Below are 15,518 nucleotides of genomic sequence, written 5' to 3' on the forward strand. Positions count from 1 at the left end.
CAACTAGTTGTCCACAGTTAGATGTACAGAAATAAATCGATAAATATTATCTTGAATCAATCCACGACCCAGTGTATACGTATCTCAGTATTGATCACAACTCAAACTATATATATTTTGGAATCAACCTCAACCCTGTATAGCTAACTCCAACATTCACATATAGAGTGTCTATGGTTGTTCCGAAATATATATAGATGTGTCGACATGATAGGTCGAAACATTGTATACGTGTCTATGGTATCTCAAGATTACATAATATACAATACAAGTTGATTAAGTTATGGTTGGAATAGATTTGTTACCAATTTTCACGTAGCTAAAATGAGAAAAATTATCCAATCTTGTTTTACCCATAACTTCTTCATTTTAAATCCGTTTTGAGTGAATCAAATTGCTATGGTTTCATATTGAACTCTATTTTATGAATCTAAACAGAAAAAGTATAGGTTTATAGTCGGAAAAATAAGTTACAAGTCATTTTTGTAAAGGTAGTCATTTCAGTCGAAAGAACGATGTCTAGATGACCATTTTAGAAAACATACTTCCACTTTGAGTTTAACCATAATTTTTGGATATAGTTTCATGTTCATAATAAAAATCATTTTCTCAGAATAACAACTTTTAAATCAAAGTTTATCATAGTTTTTAATTAACTAACCCAAAACAGCCCGCGGTGTTACTACGACGGCGTAAATCCGGTTTTACGGTGTTTTTTGTGTTTCCAGGTTTTAAATCATTAAGTTAGCATATCATATAGATATAGAACATGTGTTTAGTTGATTTTAAAATTCAAGTTAGAAGGATTAACTTTTTTTTGCGAACAAGTTTAGAATTAACTAAACTATGTTCTAGTGATTACAAGTTTAAACCTTCGAATAAGATAGCTTTATATGTATGAATCGAATGATGTTATGAACATCATTACTACCTTAAGTTCCTTGGATAAACCTACTGGAAAAGAGAAAAGTGGATCTAGCTTCAATGGATCCTTGGATGGCTCGAAGTTCTTGAAGCAGAATCATGACACGAAAACAAGTTCAAGTAAGATCATCACTTGAAATAAGATTGTTATAGTTATAGAAATTGAACCAAAGTTTGAATATGATTATTACCTTGTATTAGAATGATAACCTACTGTAAGAAACAAAGATTTCTTGAGGTTGGATGATCACCTTACAAGATTGGAAGTGAGCTAGCAAACTTGAAAGTATTCTTGATTTTATGAAACTAGAACTTTTGGAATTTATGAAAAACACTTAGAACTTGAAGATAGAACTTGAGAGAGATCAATTAGATGAAGAAAATTGAAGAATGAAAGTGTTTGTAGGTGTTTTTGGTCGTTGGTGTATGGATTAGATATAAAGGATATGTAATTTTGTTTTCATGTAAATAAGTCATGAATGATTACTCATATTTTTGTAATTTTATGAGATATTTCATGCTAGTTGCCAAATGATGGTTCCCACATGTGTTAGGTGACTCACATGGGCTGCTAAGAGCTGATCATTGGAGTGTATATACCAATAGTACATACATCTAAAAGCTGTGTATTGTACGAGTACGAATACGGATGCATACGAGTAGAATTGTTGATGAAACTGAACGAGGATGTAATTGTAAGCATTTTTGTTAAGTAGAAGTATTTTGATAAGTGTATTGAAGTCTTTCAAAAGTGTATAAATACATATTAAAACACTACATGTATATACATTTTAACTGAGTCGTTAAGTCATCGTTAGTCGTTACATGTAAGTGTTGTTTTGAAACCTTTAGGTTAACGATCTTGTTAAATGTTGTTAACCCAATGTTTATAATATCAAATGAGATTTTAAATTATTATATTATCATGATATTATCATGTATGAATATCTCTTAATATGATATATATATACATTAAATGTCTGTACAACGATAATCATTACATATATGTCTCGTTTAAAAATCATTAAGTTAGAAGTCTTGTTTTTACATATGTAGTTCATTGTTAATATACTTAATGATATGTTTACTTATCATAGTATCATGTTAACTATATATATATATATATATATCCATATATATGTCATCATATAGTTTTTACAAGTTTTAACGTTCGTGAATCACCGGTCAACTTGGGTGGTCAATTGTCTATATGAAACATAATTCAATTAATCAAGTCTTAACAAGTTTGATTGCTTAATATGTTGGAAACATTTAATCATGTAAATATCAATATAAATTAATATATATAAACATGGAAAAGTTCGGGTCACTACATTATATGCATTCAAGGTGGGAAGGTAGTGATGATTTGCAGCTGTACAAAATAAATGTTGGTGTTTGTTTTTGTCGAGTAAAAACAGAAAGACGAAAAAGTTATAGGTTGCGTGGGTTCTTGGACAGAAACGTTCGGCAGAAAAAATGAAATGTTTGGTTTATACTTGTGGGTCGATAGAAAAACAAATGAAGGCAGAATTTTTGGGTAGTAGCCCAACAAAGTATTGGATCTCGAGCCAAGGAAAAAAAACATAAACCATAGCCCTATTCCATCGGCCCAACAGAAACAATTGAGGATTCGGTTTAGCAGGGCAACAACAACAACAAAAAATATAGCGACTGGATCCCACGAATTTTCTTGGATACCCCATCTGTCATCATCATTCCTATTCCCCACCATCATACATCTTTATCATAAAAATAATGTTTTCATGTTTTCACTTGCAAAAAAATAACAGAGGTCGGCCATGAGCTATACATGTGTCTCAACTTTTTATAAAGTATGTTATAAAGAAACTTTAACACATACAAGTTGCATGAGTTCAATATAAATAACCAAGTACTCGGCAAAAAAAATAATAATAGAAACATGTGGTCCAAGAACCAATTGAATCGGTTTGAGTTGGTTTGGTTTGATGCTTTTGTTCAAAAATGGGAAAAAGAACAGTTACGAAGTAAAGAAGAAGAGAAGGTAAAAATGAAGATGAAGGTGGTGATTATTAGAGTGGTGATTGTTAGAAGGTGGCGAGGTGGGTGTTCAAACAGGAAGAATAACAGCTGCCGTTTAACTTTGGTGATGATTAAATGGTGTTGGTGGTTTTGAGTTGTTTTTACACCTATCTGTAAGTATGTCGATATTAATATATGAATATAGTGTATACGTAAGATTTTAATAATGTAAATCGAATAATTGAGTTTGTAAATTTGATATGATCGATTGGTTTATAGAATTTAGAGGGTCGACAGGAAGAATCGAGCTAAAAGGATCAAACAAGAAAAATAAAGTAGATAGTGAAGTGTAACGGATTCGTATGCTTTAACTGTTATTGACAGCTAACAAATTCGATTGAAATTGTTTTGTAGTGCTTAATTGAAGTCGTCCAAGAATCTTGAGCAGGGGAAGGAAGGACAGTCGACATGTATAAAATGCAGACAGGGTTCTTCAAACAAGAAGAAGAAAACAAGAATAATAAATCATATTATGACAGGTAACAAATTCGTACATTTTTCTGTTACTGATTTCTATTTAAATTTGTTTTATATCTGATTAATATCTAGCAATCTTTGTATCTTACTGAATTATAATATCTCATTTTGATTCTAACAAATTTTGTTCTTATTATTATTATGGATTGATTTTTCTACCCGTGACCAGATTCAGAGATAGGAGGAATCATTCGGGAAGGAGAAGATAGAAGTAAAAGAAAAGGAATTGAAAAACATATAGCGATTGGAAAAAGAATTGTACTCCTTTTTGTTGTATTAGTAATCTGATATTGATTTAGTAATAAGATTAGAGACAGGAAATTTCACAAGGACAGAAAGAAGAAAAAAATAAATAAAAAGGTTGATGTCAATCTGTTCTTGATTTGTACAATTGATTCTGTAATGTAACGATTTTTAGACAAGAATAAAATTGCCTACAGGATGATGGAAACATGTAGCAGATTCATTCCCTTCCTAGAATTATCAAATTAATATTAATTATTAATTATTAATATATGTAAATAATAATACTTTTGATATTAATAATAATAAATAATAATACTAATAATAATAATTACAGAAAAATGAAATAATAAAATGATAGAATTAATAACAAAAATGGATAATTACTAATAATGATAATTATAATATTAATAGTGATTTTTAATGATAATAGTAATAATAATTATAAAAGTAATATTAATAATACTAATATTGATGAGTGTAGCAATAATAATATTAGTCTTAATAAGACAACTATATTTTAATTCGTAATTAAATTTAATATATTAACATTATATATTTTTAATTATATAAGATGTATTATATCATAACATATCTTGAATATTAATATTTATACATTTTAATATATTATAATATGATTATGTTCAGAAATCATATATATATATATATATATATATATATATATATATATATATATATATATATATATATATATATATATATATATATATATTTAAACTACTATATATATAATTTTGTTTTAAATATCCAGTAGATAATTATATATTGAAATAAATAAACTCAAAGTATAATATTTAATACTTTGTAAATGTTTTACAAATATTTATGTATACACATCTATTTACAGTTAATTGTTCGTGAATCGTCGAAACTGGTCGAGGTTAAATTTTTGTAAACTTTTGAGACTCAACCTAACAGACTTTGCTTATTGCGTCGAAATCATATAAGAATAATGTTTAAATTTGGTCGGAAATTCTCGGGTTGTCACATCCAATGCATTCTTACATGGTGATTTATTAGAAGAAGTGTACATGAGAATGCCACTTGGATATGCTGGAAAATGGGAGCATATACAGAATATTCCAGCAGAAAAGTCAAAAGTTTGTAAACTTAAAAAGTCTTTGTATGGGCTTAAACAAGCTCCTAGACAATGGTTTACAAAGCTTTCATCTGCTTTATTGTCTTTTGGTTATGTTCAATCAAAAGCTGATTATTCCTTATTCACCAAGAAATATGATTCACAATTTACAGATGTTTTGTGTTATGTGGATGATTTATTGATCACTGGAAGCAGTTCAGTTCATATTCAACAGTTAAAGGACAATTTGAAGTCATTTTTTCATATGAAAGACTTAGGTGAGCTTAGCTATTTCTTGGGATTGGAAGTTTCTAAAACAGATCAATGGGTGTTTATCTCTCAGAAAAAGTATACAGTGGATATTTTAAAAGAAAATGGTGTGTTAAATAGTAGACCCTACAAACTGCTATTAGATCCAAATGCCAAGTTGCAGGCTGATGTTGGCACTCCTATGTCTGATCCTGAAGTTTATAGAAGGCTCATTGGTCAGCTCATCTATTTGACTGTCACTAGACCTGATATCTGTTATAGTGTTCAATTGCTAAGTCAGTTTATACAATCACCTACATCTGTTCATTTTCAGGCTGCTAAACATCTTTTGAAGTATTTGTTAAATGCTCCATCTCAAGGTGTTCTTCTTGCAAAGAATTCTTCTGTCCAACTTAAAGCTTATTGTGATTCAGATTGGGCAAGTTGCCCTATGACAAGAAGATCAACTACATGTTACTGTATTCTTTTAGGTGATTCACCTATTTCATGGAAATCAAAGAAACAAGGTGTTGTTTCTAGATCTTCTGCTGAAGCAGAGTATAGAGCAATGGCATTGACTTGTTGTGAGGTTACTTGGCTTGTGTCTCTATTAAAAGATTTGGGATTGACTGATTTAGGTCCAGTTGAGCTACATTGTGATAATCAAGCAGCTCTTCATATTTCTGCTAACCGTGTATTTCATGCTTGTTACTTTGTACGAGATCAGATTAAAAGTGGTTTGATTAAACCTTTTTATGTTCACATAAAGTCTCAATTGGCTGATGTTTTCACTAAAATTGTTACTGTTGATCAACATAATAAGCTTCTTGGCAAGTTAGGAGTTCGTTAATGCATCACTCTTAACTTGAAAGGGAGTATTGAAGCTGATTGGTTGATGAAACTGATGTACATGGTTTATTATTGCACATTTTCAAATGTTTATAGGTACAGGGGCTAGTCTTATATTTATGCTATAGTGCAAGGGCCTGTTCAAGTCAATTTTGTATTTAGGTTTGTTAGAAGTTGTCAGGGTTGGTTAGTGGCGGTTAGTTTAGATGGCTGGTATATATGTCGATGTATGTCTGTAACATGTATTTTATTGAAAGGAATCCAAATGCAATTGCACAAATTTTGTTAATCTCCTCATATATATATATATATATATATATATATATATATATATATATATATATATATATATATATATATATACTAGTTAAACACCCGCGAATTCGCGGGATTAGACAAACAAATTGTTGTAATAAAGTAATACATTTAAGGTTTCACATGTACTCATATATTTTACTTCAATTTCAAAGTATATGATATGCAATAGACTTGAAAAGATAAAGATACTCTTCAAACATGAGTTTTTTAGGTGTCATGTCACATGTGTATACCGAATACCTACAGAAAGTGGCAATAAATACTTTTACCAACATATTGTACTACTACGAAATTACCTTTAATAATATTAATATAAGTCATCTAATATTGACATTCATGCTTCATACCTCCTAGGAAGTATTATTTTATATACATATGGTTTTGCATTCAAATTTTAAACTTACTTATATAATGTAAAACCCATTTCAATGGTTTGCACATCACCTTCAATTTTATCAGTCAATCATAGTCAATAGTCATCGAGTTATCCTTTCGACCAATAAAAGTCAACAAATTGCCACTTTTAAAATATTATTTCTTGTCACAATGCCCACAACGTCCAATGATAAAATGGATAAGACGTTAGAGTTTGGTACCGAAGTCATAGTTTCTTATGAGATGTGTGTATCTTATTAGCAAAGATAATAAACACCAACAATCTCCAAATGAAATCCATACACTCTTCATCATATGATACATTTATTCTCATTCTCAATAAATGCCAAAATTAATCATCGAAGGAGATATTGTCATTTTCAAATTAAAAAATTTATATAATGTAAGTAGGGTGTTCAAATTTTTAGGTACCTTGTTAAAATAAGGTGTTTAGCTTTTCTAACTGAAAATTAAAAATATAAAGGAAACAAAAATTGCAGCAAGGATGCTAACCTGTCTCTAATAATGACTCAAGTATACCAGTTATACATTAAACATTTGACCCACAAAAAATTAATGGAAAAATACCAGTTATTGTGTAACAACCCAAACCAATAACCAATTGATTTCGCGAAACAAAAAAAATTTTTACAGAGGAGTGCGCCACGCGCACCACCATAGGGTGCGCAGCGCGCACAGGCCCCAATTCAGTTCTGTCCGAATTTGCAAATTTTCAAATAAAGATCTCCCACTTCCCGACATAATTAGACGAAACGCTTTTCACAACATGTTCTAATATGGAAAACTCATACGATTCAAACATAAAATGAGTTTTACAAAACGGGGCCCACATCGGCCGTTTTACGAGTTTCATACAAAAGTTCGAGTTTCGACCACACTAGTTTAAATTCCAAACGACACTATGAGCATGGTGTTTGGGGTTAAACTACCCAAATCTCGGTCAAACTCCAAAAGCTATCACATCCCAAAAGCGTCCTCTAAACAACAAGCGGGATCTCTAATCCAATCGAAGGCCCTTACCCTTGTCAACGCCGGAGCCTATAAAAAGATAAACAACGAGAGGGTAAGCAAAGCTTAGTGAATGCAATAATTATACTCATATATATATATATATATATATATATATATATATATATATATATATATATATATATATATATATATATATATATATATATATATATAAAATACCTACTTGCAATCACTTACACATATACCGCATACACGCTAGCAATACAATTAGCATATCATCTCAAGTACAAAGCTAATAATCTCTAACAAACCGCTACTAGCGTAATCAATAACATATAATCGACATAATATAATATGCTACAAAACAAAATACACAACCATGGTTAACCATTCTCGCGTCATGGTGCTACCGGCTCTTTGGTTCACACCATACCCATTTGTCATGATGCTACCGGCTCTTTGGTTCACATCACAACTCGAGTCATACTCACGCTAGAGTGCTACCGGCTCTTTGGTTCACACTCTAACAACGCTAAGGTGCTACCGGCTCTTTGGTCCACACCCTAACAAATCGTGCTATAGCGCTACCGGCTCTTTGGTTCACACTATAACACACGTACTATGACGCTACCGGCTCTTTGGTTCACATCATAGCACGCTCGCACATACTATGGCACTACCAGCTCTTTGGTTCATACCATAGCATACAAATAAATACATTACATACATATGCATATAATCATTCCACTCACCTTTAACGATTCGGTGACGGTTTTATACTTCCGCAAGCTTCAAAGCAAAGTACCTAATATAATAAGTACTCCAATCAACTCACAAAACTAGTTGGACTAAATACCAACAATTTCACTTATGTGCATTAAATGACTTAAATGCATTAAATGCTCCATTTTCACCAAAACCGCCCTTTAAGGGTCAAGACCATCATTAATCACTTAAAAGCTAGTGATTAAGTTCCAACAACACTAACCATTACACAATTAGGGTATTTCATACCCATTTTTCCCAATTAGGTCAATCATTAGCCCTTTGACTAATTTAAAGTCAACACACCCATTTCGGGTTATCTACTAACCCATCTAACACCCATTTACTAATTAACTAGGTGTGCTAGTGATTATCTAACCAATTAGGACTCATAAACATCAATTAACACTTTGAAACTCTAGGTTAGTTACCATTGAGTCTTCATGACTCCATCTTACCCAAGAACACCCAAAATCACCAAATATGAGTTTTATGTTCTTCATTTACCCAAACCCTAACCCATACATAAATCAAAGTAAGGAAATCCAAGTTAGAACATACCACTACAACCAAAACGGAGCTAGAGAGGAGATGAACAACTTTAATACCCGCACTTTGGTCCGAGAACAACTTCTTCCTCTTGGATTTAAGCTTTCTCACTCAAGAATCACACTCTCTCTCTAAAATTTAAGTGAAGAGGATAAGGTTGTTGATAATGGAGTTAATGATACTCCACAAACTGACCAACTGGCCTTTAACTCGTCCACAAGTGAAATTACCAAAAAGCCCATCAAAATATCTGAATAAAAGAGCTGGATCCGGCTACAGTGAACAGTGCGCGGCGCGCACCATTAGGTTTGCGCTGAGCGCACCTAGCCCAACTCAGCTTCCGTCTTCTGTTTGATTACACAACTTCACCCACACGCTATGTACCATATATACCCTGCTGTACAATGAAGATTAGGGCCTTACATATTGGCTTATAAGCATTTGATACAGCTCCAACCAAGTAGTCAATGCACCTGAGAATTGAGCCCCATACGACAAAAAGCCATTTAGTATAAATTGCGAGTAATATTGCAAAAAAAGATACCTTCTGCATAAGGTATCCAATAACAGCTTACAGTAAGTACTTGTCAACACCCTCAAAAACATCCTATATTCTATATATGTATGTGCATAATTATAGCATTAGATGCCTCTAATTTCCAAGATAAAGTGTACTAATAAGTAGCCAAATTCACTTAATTCCAATCTTCATATACAACCACATAAAAGTCCTAGAGCATTTTCTTATAATCTGCAATCTGCAATAACCACATATAACAAAATCAAATTTCCGTACACTTAAAATGTTGATAAGTCAACAAATCAAAATTTAATTAGCTTTAAAAATATAACGTGCACGTGCCCATGATGATCATAACCCAATGGTCAAAGATTCGCAAGCATCATTCACTTAAAATCGCATCCATTTGTAGTGATACTTGTAATGCTATTATCAGATATTCCAAAGCAGAGTAGTAACGTGAAAAGAGAGATAGATGAGTACCTTTCATATATTGATGTTGTGGGGACGACCAAAGACTATAAATACTGCATAACTTACTTGTAATGTTTATTTTGACATAGTGATGATCATCTTCTAAAAGTAGATGATCAGATTTCGGTATTGCTTACTGCGGACAGTTATACCTATCTTATTATCATTGTGCAGTTTCATATACAAAAAATCATATACCATAGAAATATATCAACTAAAACTGAATAAATAACTAAACACGAAACTATGAACGTACATACATACATCAATATAATATCAAGTGGTAACTATATAAAAAAGGTCGACTTCAAATCAGATGAAGCACTAATTTTCGAACAAAAAAAAAAAAACACTAATAAAAAAACATAATTATAAACTTCAGACCAATTGTTGGAACCTATAACCCATCCTTTCTTATCCTTACCTGACCCACCCGACCACTCTATATGGTACAATTGGAACTCCCATACAAATCTGTATTGAAACTCCACAATATTCACATACATAAATTACCTTTCTCTGGCCCATGGGGGATTGTAAATTTGCACTTGAAGTCCAGGACGATCAGCAAGGCGTGTGAAGTGTGTATTCAAAAATAATGTAAATACCGAACGATCTCACGATTAGTTTAGAAAAAATTTTGATTGCAGTTTTCCACAACCGTTCGATGCTCTTGCATAACCATAAGAACCTTGACAGTAACTTTTGAAATAGGCCAAATGATGACCTGTCTTCACGGCAGTGTACATGATGTTGAGAGCTTAATTCAACGCAATAAATCTTTCCTTTCAATATTAAAGAAGCTGTAAAATAACAAATAAAACCATTAAATAAGTAATACATATACCAGCAATGATTAGTCTATATAACCATACCTAACATATTACAATGTAACTATAAAAGTTATATATAGTTGGTGGAAATGTATATAGTTAATCAACCAACCCATTTTGATAAGCAGTAGGATAATTAGTACAATTATCATCTTGAGCTGCTTCTTCAATGAATTGTTAAGTCACATAGCTCAAACAATACTTTTGAAACGAAGTTGAACCAACCAAAACCATTGTGTAATATTGGTCTAGTGGCTCCCGTAAGAGGTTACTGAATGTATAAAGAAGCGTACTACAAAACATAAATTTACGTCTATCAACTGAGGCCAATGGACCTTCATATGATAACGATAACGATAATGATAACGAATGTAACTGAACATCGAATACCATAGAATGGATTCGTACCAAAAAATGATTGAATTCTTGAGATGATTACCAAGTTGTAGCAAGACCAACGTTTGACCTACAAGTGACATGGAAAATAGAACTTATTAGCTGAAAAACATGAATTGCTGAAGGTAGCAAAATGGGCAGGGCAAGGGTCATGTAACAGGTCAAGTGGAGATGGGTAGTTTTAGTACAGGCAGGGTCACTTTGGTAAAAAGATAAAATAAAATAAAATAAGTGATTAGCGTGTCAATTGTTTGATGTTCAGAAATATTTTAAGACAATATAACACAAATAAACAATATAACATTTAAAAGTTCAAACGTGTAAAAATATAAATAAATAAAATGTTGTTCAAAATAAAGCAACTTACTTAAATTCAAAAGTAGTATTATTAATCAACGGTTATTTTTTAACAACCGAAGTATTAATCAATAGTTCGTATCTGCTGCTAATATTGAGGAGTCAACACTGATCGCTTGCACAACTCCCTTACCTTCTAGTAGATTCTTATTAAACCCTAAATCTAAACCCTAAACCCTAAATCTAAACCCTAAACCATAAATCTAAACCCTAAACCCTAAATCTAAACCTTAAACCCTAACCTAAACCCTAAACGCTAAATCTAAATCCTAAACCTTAACTCTAAACCCTACATCCTAAGTCTAAACCCTAAACCCTGAACTCTAACCTAAATCCTAAAAAACTCTGAACCTTAACCCTAAACTCTAAGCCCTAAAATATAAACCCTAAACCCTTGAATCTAAACCATAAACCTAAACCCTAAATCCTAAATCTATACCCAAAACCCTACATATTGTAATAAATTACTTTCAATGATAACAAACATAAATAATATAACATTTCAAATGGTTAAAAATATAAATAAATAAAAACGACCCATATTGACACATATAATAAGAATCTTAACGTAATATATTAGCCACTTGACTAATTACAAAAGCCGACCATATTGACACCTACAATGAGAATTTTACCGTAATCCTTGAATTCATGTAAAATCTCCGGAACCAAATTAATACCTACATGTGAAAGCATGTCTATTTATATTTTAGAGTATGATGTTATCAAAGTAAAAGTTACACATAGCCAGTGAAAAATTCAACAATGTTACGCCACCATTGTTACGCCATTATTATTTTGTTTTGAAGCCACAAATTCAACAATGTGATCAGTGACTGTTAATAACCAATCAATTTATTTACGCCACCTCGCTTTACTTTCTGGCGCCATGGGTTCTAATTTCGAGATTTCTCCAAATACAGAAGTTGTATACAACAATTTATCAAAACCACTTAATTTGGTTCAATTTAATCAAATTATCAATTCTACACGATAAATGAACAAAATATCGAATATAAAATTACCCAATTACCTGTTAGATTCGTGATGGCATTCGACAATGCAAAAGTGGACGAAAAACCTTTTCCTCCACCTGACATATCCTCACCCAATAGTAACTTACCAAACCTCTCCTTCATCAATTCCATATCTATTAAGCAAACACAAAAAATAACAAATCAGTTTATGAAAATTCCAAAAATAAATAAATAGATAAATATAAAAAAAGAAACACAATGCAATAACCTGCATATATGAATTCAAGTTCAGGATCTAAATCTGATTTATCCTCTTCCATAGTTTTTCTAGTATGTATAGGTCAAACAAATGCCCAATTTAAGCACGAAATCTGGGGGAAAAAAAAGTTGAACAAAAACACAAAAAAGATGAATAAAAAAGAGATTGATAAAAGCCTTGTTTTGTATCAAGAGTTCATCTGCTACACTCTGCAAATGATTAGCATACAACCACCACCAATCCAAAAAACTATCGAAACCGTAACCTAAACCCTAACCTAATTGAAATCGACGTTTCAAACAAAAACAAAAAAAGAACAATTCGAACCAGATGCGAAAAACTTATACTTACAGATGACCACGATCAAAATCGATTATGGATTGCTTCGATTACTTCAAATTCAGGATACAACCACAATCGCCGCCGCTGATTGCAATACTTGTATTAAAATCCAAATTGAAATCATTGAAGATTAATGTTACACCAATGATCGACCAAAATTGATCTCGATTTATTCGTTTAGTTCATATTCGGTACATCGAGCAATTTCAACGGCGACGTGAGAATATCGTAAAGTAATACGTACGTACATATGACTGAGCGTAAGGGTAGTTTGGGAAGATCATGACAAAGAATTGATTTATTAGCTGATAGTTTTGTGGGAGAAATTTAGACCACTTGATCAAAGGGTATTGAAAGGTCTTTCTTAGATCTAATGGTTGAAAAAGGGATTTTAGAATTAATTATTACTTAATAAAAATTCTCTTTTAATGTATAGTAGGATAGGATATATATATATATATATATATATATATATATATATATATATATATATTATCTTATCTTACTACTATATAAGAAGAAGTTTTTTCCTCTTCATGCTTTAGCTGCTGACACGTGTCGATCATTTATAGGCTGAACATTTAACTGGATCGGGTCACCCATTTGGGCTGCGTGTTTTCCTTATTCACTTTGCACCGTCTGCTTTTTGTTTGCTTCATACCAATCGACACGTACCTTAGATGACTCTTCGAGTATTAAATTTTTTTTAATGCATCAAGACGTGGCCTTTAAAGTTAATGACTAATTATCCATCAGATTTCTTCCTGCATATGTAGTTTTCACATTCATCTTCTTCGCTTGAACCAGAAGGTACTTTTGTTGATTTTATTTCATGTTTTTATTTCTCATTTTTTCAACAAAAGTGAATATATATTACTTTATAACTCAAAACAAATTACAATACCAGGACCTGGACATACCCAAAGACCCAAAATAGAAAAAGAGCTCCAAATACAACAAAAAGAGCACAATACAAACAAGATCAAATACAAAGAGCCAACATCAATTTAAACTATACTTGCCATTAATCCAAGACAACTTCCACATACCCCCAGCTTTAAGAACAGCATTTGAATTTTTCACTTTAAGCAAAACAAGCATATACCTGACAAAACTTTGGATCATACTGCATAACTCTTCCACTTTCCTGTGTTTTTGTTGAATTTTTTTTTTTTCATTTATTTATAAAGTAACTCAAATTCAAATTGACTTAAAAAATGATGTATAAAAAAGTTTATTATGCGCTGATTATGTGTGCTACTCGCTCAGACCGTTGTGGTTCTAAGAAAGTTGTCTGCTACAAACACCAAGTAATAATAAATAAATAATCACAACATTATTTATTTACATCGTAACAGAAAAAACTCGTTTGCCAACGTGGGGTTTTCTTGAATGCTGAATACGAAACTAAACCAAATATTTTTTTGTGGTTTTTTTTTTAACTTTTCTCCGTAAAATTAAATGGTTTAACTTTGTTTGCTTTTGATCAGGGCCGGACTCAAGGCAGGGCCACAGGGGCGACCGCACCCGGGCATCACATTTTAAGGGTCATCAAATCTAGAGTTCTGAGTTTTTTTAAAGTGCAGTTGAGTTTTTTTCTTTTGTAAGTTCAAAGGAGAAATTTCATAGAGGAATGAAGAGGAAGAAGGAAAAGTCAAAAGTTGAAAATGGAAGATATCTTTTGTTCATTGATATCATAAACTTTTTTTCTTTTGTCATATGTGTTAATTTTATTAGAATCCAACATATCATACAACAGATATAGCGTATTGTAAAATCACGTATGGATTTTGAAATTCTAGTCTAGCAATAGAGGTGTCATAATAATGTGAATTCATAAAATAAGTTTACTGATTTCTTAATATAATACTCCATAGTACTACTTGATTTTTATATTTTTTTGAATTTAATTATTTCTACAAGGAACAAAAGTCCTTTTTCAAAGTCTTATTTTATTGGTGTGTCACAGACACTATACAAATTTTAACTAGATTCGAAGTTATCACTTTTATCGTAGTTTAATCTCTTCAAATTGTCACACTAAATTTATTTAAAAAAAATTAACGTTAAAATTGTAGTGACCCGAACTTTTCCATGTTTATATATATTAATTGAGATTAATATTTACATGATTAAATGTTTCCAACATGTTAAGCAATCAAACTTGTTAAGACTTGATTAATTGAAATATGTTTCATATAGACAATTGACCACCCAAGTTGACCGGCGATTCACGAACGTTAAAACTTGTAAAAACGACATGACGATATATATATGGATATACATATGGTTAACATGAGATTATGATAAGTAAGTATCTCCATAAGTATATTAACAATGAGTTATATACATATAAACAAGACTACTAACTTAATGATTTCGAAACGAGACATATATGTAACGATTATCGTTGTAACGACATTTAAATGTATATATATCATATTAAGATATATTA

The 15,518-nt window shown here is 31.4% G+C and overlaps 2 protein-coding genes across 10 annotated transcripts; one reads left to right on the top strand and one right to left on the bottom strand.

Moving 5' to 3' along the window:
* The first annotated feature begins 4,766 nt into the window (after positions 1-4,766).
* LOC139896763 (uncharacterized mitochondrial protein AtMg00810-like) lies at positions 4,767-5,906 on the top strand. The gene has a single exon (XM_071879400.1). It carries the CDS (start codon positions 4,767-4,769, stop codon positions 5,904-5,906), a length of 1,140 nt encoding a protein of 379 aa, XP_071735501.1.
* Positions 5,907-7,350: 1,444 nt separating this feature from the next.
* Positions 7,351-13,266, bottom strand: LOC139895643 (rop guanine nucleotide exchange factor 12-like). 9 transcript variants are annotated; one of them, XM_071878167.1, is made up of 8 exons: positions 13,073-13,266; positions 12,731-12,833; positions 12,519-12,635; positions 11,141-11,198; positions 10,845-11,024; positions 8,918-10,702; positions 8,344-8,396; positions 7,351-7,657 (listed from the first exon to the last, which is right to left on the bottom strand). In XM_071878167.1, the coding sequence occupies exons 2-5, from the start codon at positions 12,780-12,782 to the stop codon at positions 10,910-10,912; spliced, it is 342 nt and encodes a 113-aa protein (XP_071734268.1). In that variant the 5' UTR covers positions 12,783-12,833; positions 13,073-13,266; the 3' UTR covers positions 7,351-7,657; positions 8,344-8,396; positions 8,918-10,702; positions 10,845-10,909. The 9 variants fall into 9 exon arrangements, with proteins under 9 accessions (XP_071734268.1, XP_071734269.1, XP_071734267.1 ...); XM_071878168.1 differs by lacking the exon at positions 10,845-11,024; XM_071878166.1 differs by having other exon boundaries at positions 8,918-11,024.
* Between the last annotated feature and the right edge of the window lie 2,252 nt (positions 13,267-15,518).

This window comes from Rutidosis leptorrhynchoides, chromosome 3 (genome assembly GCF_046630445.1).
Source record: "Rutidosis leptorrhynchoides isolate AG116_Rl617_1_P2 chromosome 3, CSIRO_AGI_Rlap_v1, whole genome shotgun sequence".
Classification (NCBI taxonomy): Eukaryota; Viridiplantae; Streptophyta; class Magnoliopsida; order Asterales; family Asteraceae; genus Rutidosis; species Rutidosis leptorrhynchoides.

Coding starts and splice junctions, on each gene's coding strand:
- LOC139896763 (XM_071879400.1), top strand. CDS start 4,767: ATGCCACTTGGATATGCTGGAAAATGGGAGCATATACAGAATATTCCA.
- LOC139895643 (XM_071878161.1), bottom strand. CDS start 12,782: ATGGAAGAGGATAAATCAGATTTAGATCCTGAACTTGAATTCATATAT. Junction 12,636..12,730: donor ACTTGAATTCATATATGCAG/GTTATTGCATTG, acceptor TTTGCTTAATAG/ATATGGAATTGATGAAGGAG. Junction 11,199..12,518: donor TGCCATCACGAATCTAACAG/GTAATTGGGTAA, acceptor TGTCACTTGTAG/GTCAAACGTTGGTCTTGCTA.